The 12,450-nt window shown below is 35.1% G+C and overlaps 1 protein-coding gene across 1 annotated transcript; it reads left to right on the top strand.

Annotated features, from left to right (window-relative positions):
- The first annotated feature begins 2,282 nt into the window (after window positions 1-2,282).
- LOC124630077 (ecdysone oxidase-like) lies at window positions 2,283-10,631 on the top strand. Its single transcript, XM_047163799.1, has 4 exons — window positions 2,283-2,490; window positions 6,632-6,762; window positions 8,278-8,411; window positions 8,660-10,631. Exons 1-4 carry the CDS (start codon window positions 2,408-2,410, stop codon window positions 10,193-10,195), a joined length of 1,884 nt encoding a protein of 627 aa, XP_047019755.1. The 5' UTR covers window positions 2,283-2,407; the 3' UTR covers window positions 10,196-10,631.
- The last annotated feature ends 1,819 nt before the right edge of the window (window positions 10,632-12,450 follow it).

Genomic DNA, 12,450 nt, shown 5'->3' with positions numbered 1-12,450 from the left:
AACATTTATCTGTGTTTAGTGGATTCACCCCATAATCCATGGGCTTTACCTTATTGCTAACATTATTTTTGATGTTACCGAAGGAATTAATTCGTAGTATCGTAGGGTATAGGTACCTACTTGTTATTTATGTATAGTACCAACATACAATAGAAATCCTATCCTGAGTGAGGAAATTGTTCTTATGCAATGCATATTTATTGCATTACATACGCAATTATCTAAGTGGGTATTAATAAATTATTTTGAAATGAAATGAAATGAAATTGAAATGAAATTGTTTATTTTTGCAAGTTGGACATTACATCACTTTTACACGTCATTTTAAGAACGCTGAGGCCGGCATTTCCTAACTGACTGATCCCTGAGAAGAAACGCCGAAACAAACTCAAGGGTCATAGTCTCTTTTAAAGTCCAAACATGTTATAAATGAAATAATTATGTGTGAGTGTCACCATGTACGCGGTCTGGAATGGCCTTTTGAGGAAAGAGCCACATCAGGCTGGAGCTGACCAGTCCCAACAGACGGCACGCATGCATCAGTCGTCGTGTAGCTCAACCATATCTTAGGGAGCTCAACGACCTGTCACACGACGATACCAGATCTGCAGAACATTTGCGTAGGCCATTCAAAAATACTCAAACCCGCCAGACAGTATTTATGTTATAAGGATATATAATGTTGCTCGCATACACGATACTCACATTCACAATAATAATAATAAATTAAAAAAAATAAAATAAATACAATTATAACATATAAATGTCAATAAGAAGAATGTCATTAATAAAATGTTATCTGATGATAATAATATTTAAATGTCAAAAGTAACAATACACAGGCATTTAAAAAGATATCACTCACTAAGCGAGCAGCTCATTCCCAAGCTTCTTTATCATTTAAATAATCAGATATTTTGTAATATCCTTTTTTCAAAAGTTTGGATTTTATATGATTTTTAAATTTCCTGATAGGTAAATCACGAACCGCTTTGGGAAGTTTATTGTAAAAGCGTATACACTGACCCATGAACGAGTTGCTTACTCTGTGGAGGCGAGTAGCATGTACAGCAAGATTATGTTTATTCCTAGTATTTATGCAATGAACATCAGACATTTGAACAAAGTTAGAAATGTTTTTACGAACGTACATTAAATTTTCAAAAATATATTGAGAGGCAACAGTCAGAATGTTTATTTCTTTGAATTTCTCTCTGAGAGAAACTTTTGGACCCAGATTATAAATGGCTCGAACAGCTCTTTTCTGTAAAATAAATATAGTTTCAACATCCGCACAGTTTCCCCAAAGGAGAATCCCATACGTCATTGAACTATGAAAGTAACTAAAATAAACTATTCTGGCTGTGTCCACATCGGTGATAAGTCGGATCTTTTTAATAGCATAGGCGGCTGAACTAAGCCTTCCTGACAATTTAACTATATGTGGGCCCCATTGGAGTTTGGAATCAACGGTCAAACCAAGAAATACCGTTGACTCAACAGGCTTCAACTCTACTCCATTAAGTTGTACATTGGTGTGTAACTGCCTTACGTTAGGCGTTGAGAATTTAATTAACTTCGTTTTAGATTCATTTAAAAGAAGATTATTGACATTAAACCAATGAAGTATTTTAATACTGTAATGAGCGGTTAAAGCGTATTTCAATTTTTTTCCTTATGGCCTCCACTTATCGTTATCGTTTTAGAAACTACGGATGTACTTACCTAGACGGGACAAAACTTCAAAACGAAGCGGGACGGAAATATTAGCTTTGCATGATTTTATTTTTTATTTATATTCAACTAGCCGTTTTCCCACAGTTTCACCCGCGTCCCGTGAAAACCACTGCCCGTTTAGGGATAAAATATAGCCTATGTTACTCGGAAAGAGTATAGCTTTCCAACAGTGAAAGATTTTTTTAAATCATTACAAACAAACAAAAGTACAATTCTTTCCTCTTTAAGACATTAAAGCATTTCGATTTAATTAGCGGACAGGACTTCATACCTAATTTCCTGTAAACGTTTGAGTTTAAGTAAATACATACTTAGATAAACAAAAAACATGTTTTACTTTTAATACTGAGATGCTCTTTTTGGAATTCAGTCAGTAAATACTTTTAATGAATGTGCCATATTTTTAGCTCACTGCTGATAGCATCTTGCCTGCATTGTCTATTTTACATAAAATTAAAAAAGGATATAAAAATATGAATACATAAATAAATATTTATAAAATGTGTATTACTTATTTCATTGTTCGCCAGAATTTAATTGAATACTCACTAAGGACATTAATATTAAGCAGTTTTATCTGAGTTCCGAGTCAGAGCTACTCGCATAACTAATATCAGGCTGAAAGAGTGCAGACGGGTGCCATCTTACAAATATTTAGTAAAAAATAAGGATGGGGTTTTTCCCGCGCAAAAAATGGAATGTGTTGTGTGTTATTTGTGTAGTATTGGCTGTTTTTATTGGACACCAAATCAAGTAAGTCTGATAGATAAATATTTCAAACTAACTGATCCCTCGAATTTCGTATCGTTCAAACCTTTCCTGGACCTCTACTTTAAAACCAAAATCAGCTCAATCGGCCCAGCCGTTCTCGAATTTTAATCAGACTAACGAACAACAATTCATTTTTATTTATATAGATTAACTAAAATGAGGACTAAATTAGAATACCTAACTATTTTTTATCCCGGCTGTCACGCCTATTGCGCTTGAGTTCTCAGCGTTTTGTTTAGCCTGATGTGCTTTTCCTGTTGACTTACAAAAATGAAATAAGTACCTACCTATAACGTTTCGAATGGTCCCGCTTATCCCGTTGTTTTACCGTCCCCGGTCCCTTAAAATTTAATATCAGACGAATCAGATCTTTGATTTTGCCGACCCCGTAATCGCTGGCATGAGGAACAGAATCCGCGTACGAAGTCGCGAAAATGAAAATCTTTATTCGCAGAGACATGGTAAATACAAAGCTAATAGATAAATATTACAAATTAATGAAGGGCTTTAATTAAAGTCCTAGGTAAGGTACAAGTCCTTTTAGGACCATATCTACAGAACTATCTTTTCTACATTTGATTTTAAAAAAGCTCAGATAGATTGAAAAAAAATATTTAAGACTAGGTAGTTAAAAAGATATTGCAATTTTTTTTTTCGTTCGTATGATTTTAAAATAGAGCCGCATGAGATGACCGATAGTGTCATCATAACCATCTAGGGTCAATACAGGGACATTACATTGGGGACCAAGGCCATGGTGGAATCAATTCCAATAAGGAATAAAAATCACTACTCGCTACAGACAGACTACAGACACGCAGAAAGTTGTCTTTCCAAAAATGTACGTCCTTGATCCTCTATCAATGACTTCGGTAACTGATCCCCTTTGAGATTTCGAGATACAGAAATTAGCATTTTGGTTTAGTTAGATACCTGGTTTTAGAAGATTACTTTAGTAATTTAAGAAAGGTTAAACAAGGCAGCAATATTTTACTTAAATTATTTAATTAGCCGACCAAGTTTCGACTAAGTATTCAGCCGCCTGTAGGCAGACCGATAGGACGGACATCGAATACTACCTATAAGAGAGACAGAGATTTATAAAGCACAGTTAGCACCCTTAAGACATGAAACCATCAATTGTGTCGCGCCTATACCTATTTGCGATCCGACATACATCAGGTTAAGAACCATGCAGCCAAAAAAAAAACCTTAGTTAGGTTTAAATTTTTGTTATTCCATTTTTATTCGGGGTCTGCGCAGCACGACCTCTTTTTGCATACCTTCTCTGTCTGCATAAATCATCTCACAAGCGAAAATAAACAGTTTCAATTGGAAGGTTATTCAGTAAATCCGTTCCCAACTACGGAAACCATTATTACGAAACGATTATTTTGAGTGGCGGTCGGCCTTAAGTAGGTGCAGCATAATAAGCAGAAACACAGCAAATGCTCGGGTCACTTGCTGCAAATCATGTAATTGCATACATGCATCGTCGTCCCATTGCAGTTTTACTTGTTCAAGGGCTTACCATTTTTATGGGAAATCATCAAATGACCCCTCCCGCTGTGGGTCCAACGTGAGGGAGTGTCAGACTCTTACCGACTAAAACCTGCCATGTTATTATATGCAGTAAATCTTTTGAACAATCCTGCAGCCCCGGCAGGTTCAAGGAATTAAATACAGCACGTATATTCTTTGCATTGATTTTTTTTTAGTCAAGTATTTACTTACTAGCTTTTTGGATTGAAAATCATAAACTGAGACTTCTCAAACCAGGTTGCGGGTGCGAGGGTCCAGCTTACAAACTAAAACCATTTATGAAGAATATAAATCATTATCATTAAGAAACAAAAGGCGACCGGGCTTCTATCCCTACTGAAGCCCTCTTCTGTTTGGCGAACGTTATGGTGGTATTAGCCAGTAACAAAGTTTAGAAACTAAAGCCATTTACCGCTTTTCTAATTATAGTACTTAAGTCTAAGAACCGATAATAACTTAAGTGTATGTTGGAATGTTTTTAAATTATGATAAATATGTACTGAAACTATGCTATTATCTGTAAGTAGGTACTTAATTGTTTTTACCTTCAATGAATCGGACTCTCAGAACACCGGTTGTGTGATATCCGCTTACCTTATGTACGAACATTTAAAAAAAGTAAAAATATATCTGTGAACTTGGGTTACTTAAGAGACCACTCCAATTTTAATCAAGCTTTTATTAAAGCTTGTAATAGATACTTTCCCTAAGAGCCTGCTTATGTAGAAAAATAAGTCCAATTTTTCCTTCTATCATAGCACCCAGGCACTAGATTTAAGACCGCCAAGCACCTACATAAAATAAATACTGCTATTTGCAATTAGTACAAACGAGGAATCGTACCCCAGTTAACGTTCGCCGCATTACGAATCATGGGCGTAGCGAGGTACGGGCAGGGAGGGGCAGCTGCCCCCCCCTGAGCGGGATGCGGGTCGAGCGAGCGAGAGCCGCGAGAGGCGAGGCATTAGACATGGGCAAAATGTGTCATTGAAAAGAAAAGATAGATATGCATCTTTCAATCACTGGGATATGAATCACTCTTTCATATCTTTATATCAGTAGCTCAGTATAACTCAGTAGCTCGTTTAAACTCGAAACTCGTGTGCGGCTCACTCATTCAAATAGATCATTCAGATATAGTGATAGGTTGGTTGTTTGCATCTTTCTGATATATTGAGCGGTTGCGATTTAACAACTTTTTTCTAATTAAAAAATATACTATTCTTATGACTGTAGGTACAACCTACTTCTTTTATATTAATTAGTTCAATGAATAGTCAATCGCAATCTAGTATTGAGTATAAGCATTAGTTTAGTAAGTATTAGAAAATAAAAATGGAAATAGCCTTCTGATTTCCCTTCATACTTTACACAGGCTTAGGCTTAGGACTGTCTACCTACGTAATTAATATTTACGTGAAAATTAAATTTTAGTTCAAAATGTGTATTTCGAGTCAAAACATGTTTGTTCGGTTGACAAGATTATAATACCGAAATATTCACTAAGGACAAACAATTATAAGCCTTATGCGTCAGCAATAGAGTTAATAACTTATCAACTTATATATACCCTTGTTTTTGCATTTGTCAACAAACAAAAAGTTAAGTACGTTTGGGCTAAATTTTACGTAATATTTGGTTTAAGTCCGATAAAAATTTCGCGCTCGCTTCGCTCGCGTATTCAAAAACTATATGCCCTTACTTTTGGCTTTTATCCTGTGTGAGATTGTTTATTTTCTGTACCTGAAAATATAAACCTCTCAAATTAAGACATTAACAAGTTTGAGATTAACGGCTCAAGATACAAAAAATCGGAGATTGACTGCTGCCCCACCCTGAGCCCAAAGCTGGCTACGCCCATGTTACGAATACTTGACCAAAGAGACATTTCGGATAGGTACTTAGGTACCAAGTTCTATACAATGAGGCAGGGCCGTTGTAGGTACATAGTTGCACATGCCAACATTTAATTAGACAATTTATTTAAATCCTGATAATATTATTATGTTACACCTAAACAATAATTGTTATAATAAAACGTGAGAAAGGCAACTTTTTTACAATTAACCTGTGTGTATAAATAAAAATATGCATATAATTAGCAACGTAATAAGTCAGTATTTGCATCTTATGTTAATAATTAAAAAAAAATAACTCGTGCGAAAAATAAGCAGGTAATTCAACTAAATATAGTAACTATAAATAATTTAGTCGCGATGGTAGATGCCTACAAAATGGGTAGGTATGATCTTTATGGTCATTCACTGACTATCATTTTCAAATTCCCACTTATTTATTTACTTGCAACAAAACATTACAAAGGCGGACGTAATGCCATAGGCATTCTTTCCAGTCAACCTTAGGATGATGCCTTTGATACACAAAAACCCAAATTGATATAAAAAATTGATGCAGAGTAAATATGATGGTAGGTGCAGTAGCCAATAAATAAGACAAATAAAGCAACTGAATAATTTTACTTTCCAGAATTTGAAACTACTAAAATATTATAACTACAAAATTTAGACAAATTAATGACGATTTTTTTTTAATAATTTCAATTTGTAAAATGCTTTTCCAGGAACATCTTGCATGCGGCATCTGTGGCAGAAGTAAAGGTGCTTTTCCCGCTTATCCAACTGATGCAAATGGCTGTTGTCAGTCTCTATACGACTGATGCATCGATGTACCCTCCACATGCTACTGTATATGGTGAGCATGTAATAAGAACCATTCTTGTAAAGCACTGGTACTCAGCTGAATCCGGTTAGAGTGGAAGCCGACAACATGGTTGGGAAAAAGGCTCGGAGGATGATGATGTAATAAGAACCATGTAAGAGGCATGTAAAAGGCTTCGCATCAATAACGCTGCACCCGTGGCCGACCCGCGCTTTACCTGCGACAAATGCGGCAAGAAGTGTCGCGCAGCTAGTGGCTTGTTCTGCCACAAAAGAAAGTGCTTGCGGCACTAATAACCGCATAGACAAGCATTGCCAAAATTATCTGACCAAGGTGCTCTGTGGCCAATGATTTCTAACGTTATACTTGAAATCCGTTAAAATGGTTTAAAAATAATAATGGCAACCAGGCAGCTACACAGGCCATATTATAGCCCACAAATAAAATAAAAACACTGCGATTATTTCGGATTTTATTCAGCAAGTAAGTAGGTAATTAGAATGATGATATAACCATGTATAACAAAAAATAATCATAATTAAATCGCGTAAAGAAAAAGAATATGTTAAAATTTTTTTAAATATTATCCATTAGAATAATAATTTGTATTCTTCATCTTACATAATAAAATTCAATTAGGTTTTTACTTGCTTGTCTAAAAATAAGCTACTTACTTTGAGCCGATCAACTTTAACCTTTACTATTATTGTAAAGACGAGTTTGAATATGACAAGTGTCAGGCCACCTCGGGGCCAGGGTTCCGTAGTATTTTTTTTATTTTTATCAGCCCTTGCGAAACGATCGCAACACAAATTCGTCTTCGGTGTTGCCTCAATCCTCAGTCTTCGGTCAATCCTGGCCCCTTGCCCACTTACAGGAATATATAGGTACCTTACTTAGTTTTAGTTGATCGCTTGCTTTTAAACTTGGGTGCAGCTTACAGATTTCTTTATTTTACAACAAACTTTAGTCTTACAGTACTCCGTATTTTTCTTCAAACACGTACCTACGGGTTTAACTAATATAACGGGTATAACATAATAATGCTGAACCCTAAATATATGAAATGTGGTAATACACGTGGGCCTTATATTAACATATCAATACTTAAAAATAGTAATATAAGGACCTGCAGTGCAAGTCATCTTAAAAGATCACATCTACTTGATCCAAATATAGTAACGAGCTCGTAAATTCTTCAATTTAAACAGACAACTCTAAATTAGGGGTTTTTCTTCGTGGTATAATAGAGTGATTGCTCCTTGGCTTGGAGATGACTAATATCCTTTAGATCTGAATCAGATCTGCGAATAAAGAGAACAAATAAAATTATCATTGTAGACCAGCTACAGTCAAAGTGACCAGCTAAACACACCTATAAAAACCTGCATATGCACCTAAGCAGGTACCTGAGAAAACGCCCTTTACTTCGTTTTTGGAAGTTAAAGAATGAGCATATTATGCAATCATTTCTTTGCCAAAAATACACCTATATCATACTTTCTTACCTTTCGAGCAGGTGTAAAAATTCGTTGCCTCATGTTTCAGATGGTCAGTCTTTTGACTTCATAATCGTTGGAGCGGGGTCTGCTGGGTGCGTGATGGCGAACAGACTCACAGAGATAGCCAACTGGAATGTGCTGCTTATTGAAGCTGGAGACGACCCGCCGGGAGCTTCTATCGTAAGATACTTCGTTCACGTTTTAGCTAGACTATACCTAAATACGTACTGATTTCTGAAAGCCTTTACAGTAATCGTAATTAACTCATTGGAACCTATTCCTTTCGTCTTAAGGCTTATGAAACTAAGCCCTGAAAATTCGCCTTCGACAGCTTCTATTAACAATTTGTCAAAAAAGATCTGATAAAGTATGCGCTAGAAGAATTTTATTTCTTGAAAGTTTTCTAACAAGTTCGTTAATTATTCCAGATACCAGGATTATCAGTATTAGTATCGCCAGCTTTACCCGACTGGAACTATTTCACGGTCGACGATGGCTTCTCCAGTCAAGCGCTTAAGACCAAGAGAATCCAAAACCGCAGAGGTAAGATGCTTGGAGGGTCCAGCGGGGTCAACTTCATGTTCTACGTCAGAGGAAATAAGAAAGACTATGAAAACTGGGTCCAAGAGGGCAACATAGGCTGGGATTGGGAAAACGTCACCACATACTTCAAAAAAAGCGAAAAACTAAAAGACCAGCACATAATGAGTAGTAAATCCGCTGACTTACACAGCACCAAAGGGTATTTAAGAGTCACACAACCGAATTGGGATCACGATACAGGGGTATACTTCAAGGCCTTCAGCGAAAATGGTCATTCACTTCATTTGGACAGCAACGGATATGAACAATTAGGATACTCTCCCTCTAGTTTCACTGCTGATGACATTCGCCAAAACACTGCTAACGCCTTTCTAAGTCCGATCAAAAACCGAAAAAATCTTCACGTCCTTAAAAATACATCGGTCAAAAAAGTTTTATTCGACAAGACTAAAAGAGCAACAGGTGTTGAAGTGAAACTACCTGAGGGAGAAATAATAGAGCTATATACAAGAAATGAAATAATCTTATCTGCAGGAGCAATAAACAGCCCTCAGTTATTGATGCTATCCGGAATCGGACCTAAAGACCATTTAAACGAAATGAACATAGATTTGGTGCTAGACTCACCGAATGTTGGCAATAACATGCAAGACCATCCTTTAGTTCCCGTAGCCCTGACTGTAAAAAGAAAGATTTCTTCAATTTTGGATAATATCGAGCCTTTAAAAAATCTGGATCGTTTTCCAATACCATCGATTTTGGGCTTTGTTGCTTTGAACAAGTCTCAAGGCTACCCTGATTATCAGGTGACTGCTGTACCAACTCCCACTGCTGCGTTACTTCCTCCATTGCTATGTTCTACAACATTCACGTTAAAAGATACTTCGTGTATTGCTTTAGCTGATGCAACACAAAAAAGAGGAGCATTATTCGCTCTAGTAACACATTTACACCCAAAATCCAGAGGTCAAATCCGGCTAAATAGCTCAGACCCTGAAGACAGTCCTCTAATCTATTCTGGATACTTTAGCCATAAAGATGACTTGGACAACTTTGCAAAATACATAGAAGATTATGTGAGCGTGGTAAATACTTCATATTTCAGGAGGGTGAAGTCTGAAATCATTGATTTTAAAGTCAGCCAGTGTGCTGACTTGGTTTTCGGAAGTCATGAATATTGGAAGTGCTATGTTCTGAACTTGTCGAGTACTCAGTACCATGCTATAGGTACTTGTGCTATGGGGGTAGAAGGTAAAGGGGTAGTGGACGAGAGGTTAAAAGTAAGGGGTGTGCGAGGTCTAAGGGTTGTAGATGCTAGTGTAATGCCATCCATCACCAGTGGCAATATAAACGCACCGGTGATAATGATAGCTGAAAAAGCTTCAGATATGATCAAGATTGATCATGGAATATATTTATAACCGTATAAGGCTATTGTAAGTTTTATATTAGCGAATGTCTCAGAATCTTTTATAAAGATTAACGAAGACGGAATACAAGTGATAATTAGGTGTCAGTGTGAGACTAAATATTCTAAGTGAAAAATAATATATTTTTGACAACTGATTTGAGTGGTTTTTATCCAAATAATACCTTGTAAGTTGTTGAATATGTTTCCATGAAACTATAAGTACTTTCAAGGATCTACTGAACGGACAGGTAATTTGATAAAATAAAATCATTAATATTTACTTCCATCATCCACTTCCACATTTATTTGTTTATTTGAATGCCTTACAACAATTATAGCTTTAACTAACATTTAACGTAAAAATATTTAACATCGTTTTATACAAGATATTTACAAAAGTTATACAAATAAACTTATAGAAAATAATCACGAAGGCTTTTATAACGTTATTTAGATATAAACTGTAAATAACTATTGATCAGAATCCACACGAGGGAACATTTCGGAAATATTTCAAAATTGCAGCGGCCATTTTGGATATTAATTCATTTACACACAAAATACCTTCCAGTATTAAATTTGAGTGGCAAACAATGAAATTATATCCAAGTGTATCCATCCAAGTATATCAAGTATATATGTATTCACGCACAGCAAACAATTGGTATCATCTGAAATAAGACTTTTGCGGTAGATAGGTATAGACAATTGAAATTAAAAAAATGTTAAGCGTGGAAAGGAGTAAAGTCTGTCCCGTAAGAAAAAAGAGCCTTATTTCAGATAGTTCCCCTTTTATTAAATTTAATTTCAAATAGCGATCGAAGGTATCAATTGTGTCTTGGCTTATATATCGGGTGTGTCGTTCACAATCACATTAAATTCTATCGCATATACTTTATGATATTCTATGGCGAATTGTAAAAAAAATAACCTAATCCATTCAGTGGTTTAGCCACAGGAGTCATTTTTCGTTTTTATAATTTACAACATCATGTGTAAAACAGAGATAAAGTTAGGAGTATCGAATGTTTTGATCAGTTGACAGCTGTCAGTTTTCAAGGAAGAATTACAGTTGTTTGTAATGACTGACTTTTATATGGTGTTCTAATTTTCGCACATTTTTATTCTATTTAATTTGTTCGAAAAATTCATTTTTTTATTTTTACGTATTTTTCTTTTTTCTTTGTGTTAATGGACATATATTAACCAGTATATTAACGCATTTCATTTAATGTGATTATGAACGACACACCCGATATAATTTGTATGTTTTCAAGTTATCCAAATTATTTTAAAATAGGTACATCCTTCATGTAACTGTTACTCTTATTAGCATGGCCCATATACATCTAAACATTACTACAATATGTCTATTTATTTACTCTAAATTGATACACGAGTAATTCGATAAAAATAAATTTTAAATACCCGACATCAAAATCCGAAACTTATTATCTAAAAACTTTAAACTAAATCTGATAATAAATCAATAAGTTAATAGTTTAAAAATTAAGTAAACTAAAATAAAAAGTAAGTAACTGATTTAGATGGACGTTAGTTATAAAAAATGGAAGAGTTTAGGTTTCATGAGCAATCGGTTCGTACAGGTTCGTTCCAAATTACTTGGTAACCCTGAAGTCAGCCATTTGACATTGATCATTTGTTCCTACAACTATTGTCGAGAAGATTTGCTTGTCCGAAGTTGGCTAATATTGACTCTACACTTGTAAAACAAAACACTACTGCTGTAAGACGTCAAATGCCTAACTTCAGAAATGCGTGAAACGTGAAAGTTTTTTGGTGTGAACTGTAACGATTTTTTCGAGATTCGAATTAATTACTATACAACTTTAATGAATGCAAATCATAGAACATGTTTATGTGGAAGGCACATTGAACAGACAAAATGTCGTAATAACATTATGATATCATATGACAGGTCACGTTAAATAATCACTAGAGACGGCTAACTAACGATTTTTTTACGACCTACGTTTATCTGAAACGTTAATACCTTATTCTTATCCTACGTAATTAATTGGCTAAAACCTTAACAATAAAAATAAATAAACTTGTTTTCAATTATTTCTAGATTATACTGGTCATGTAACTTTGATATAATAATGTTAAGAATAACGTTTTGAGTAGATTTCATTCTCAAAATTCATGCATAGACACATCCAGAAATTTAGAAAAAAAATCTGTTACACATACCACTATTTTGATACTGGCCACAAAAGCAAAATGTATCGGGAAAGAAGCGTT

Source organism: Helicoverpa zea, chromosome 4 (genome assembly GCF_022581195.2).
Source record: "Helicoverpa zea isolate HzStark_Cry1AcR chromosome 4, ilHelZeax1.1, whole genome shotgun sequence".
In the NCBI taxonomy this organism is placed as follows: domain Eukaryota; kingdom Metazoa; phylum Arthropoda; class Insecta; order Lepidoptera; family Noctuidae; genus Helicoverpa; species Helicoverpa zea.
The sequence above is the reverse complement of the archived record's forward strand: the minus strand, read 5'-3'. Positions and strand labels throughout refer to the sequence as shown.

Bases quoted from the DNA above. Each gene is read 5' to 3' on its own strand.
- LOC124630077 (XM_047163799.1), top strand. From the start codon at position 2,408: ATGGGGTTTTTCCCGCGCAAAAAATGGAATGTGTTGTGTGTTATTTGT. The intron at 2,491-6,631 runs GTAAGTCTGATA...ATGCTTTTCCAG, and splicing joins TTTATTGGACACCAAATCAA to GAACATCTTGCATGCGGCAT. The intron at 6,763-8,277 runs GTGAGCATGTAA...CTCATGTTTCAG, and splicing joins TCCACATGCTACTGTATATG to ATGGTCAGTCTTTTGACTTC.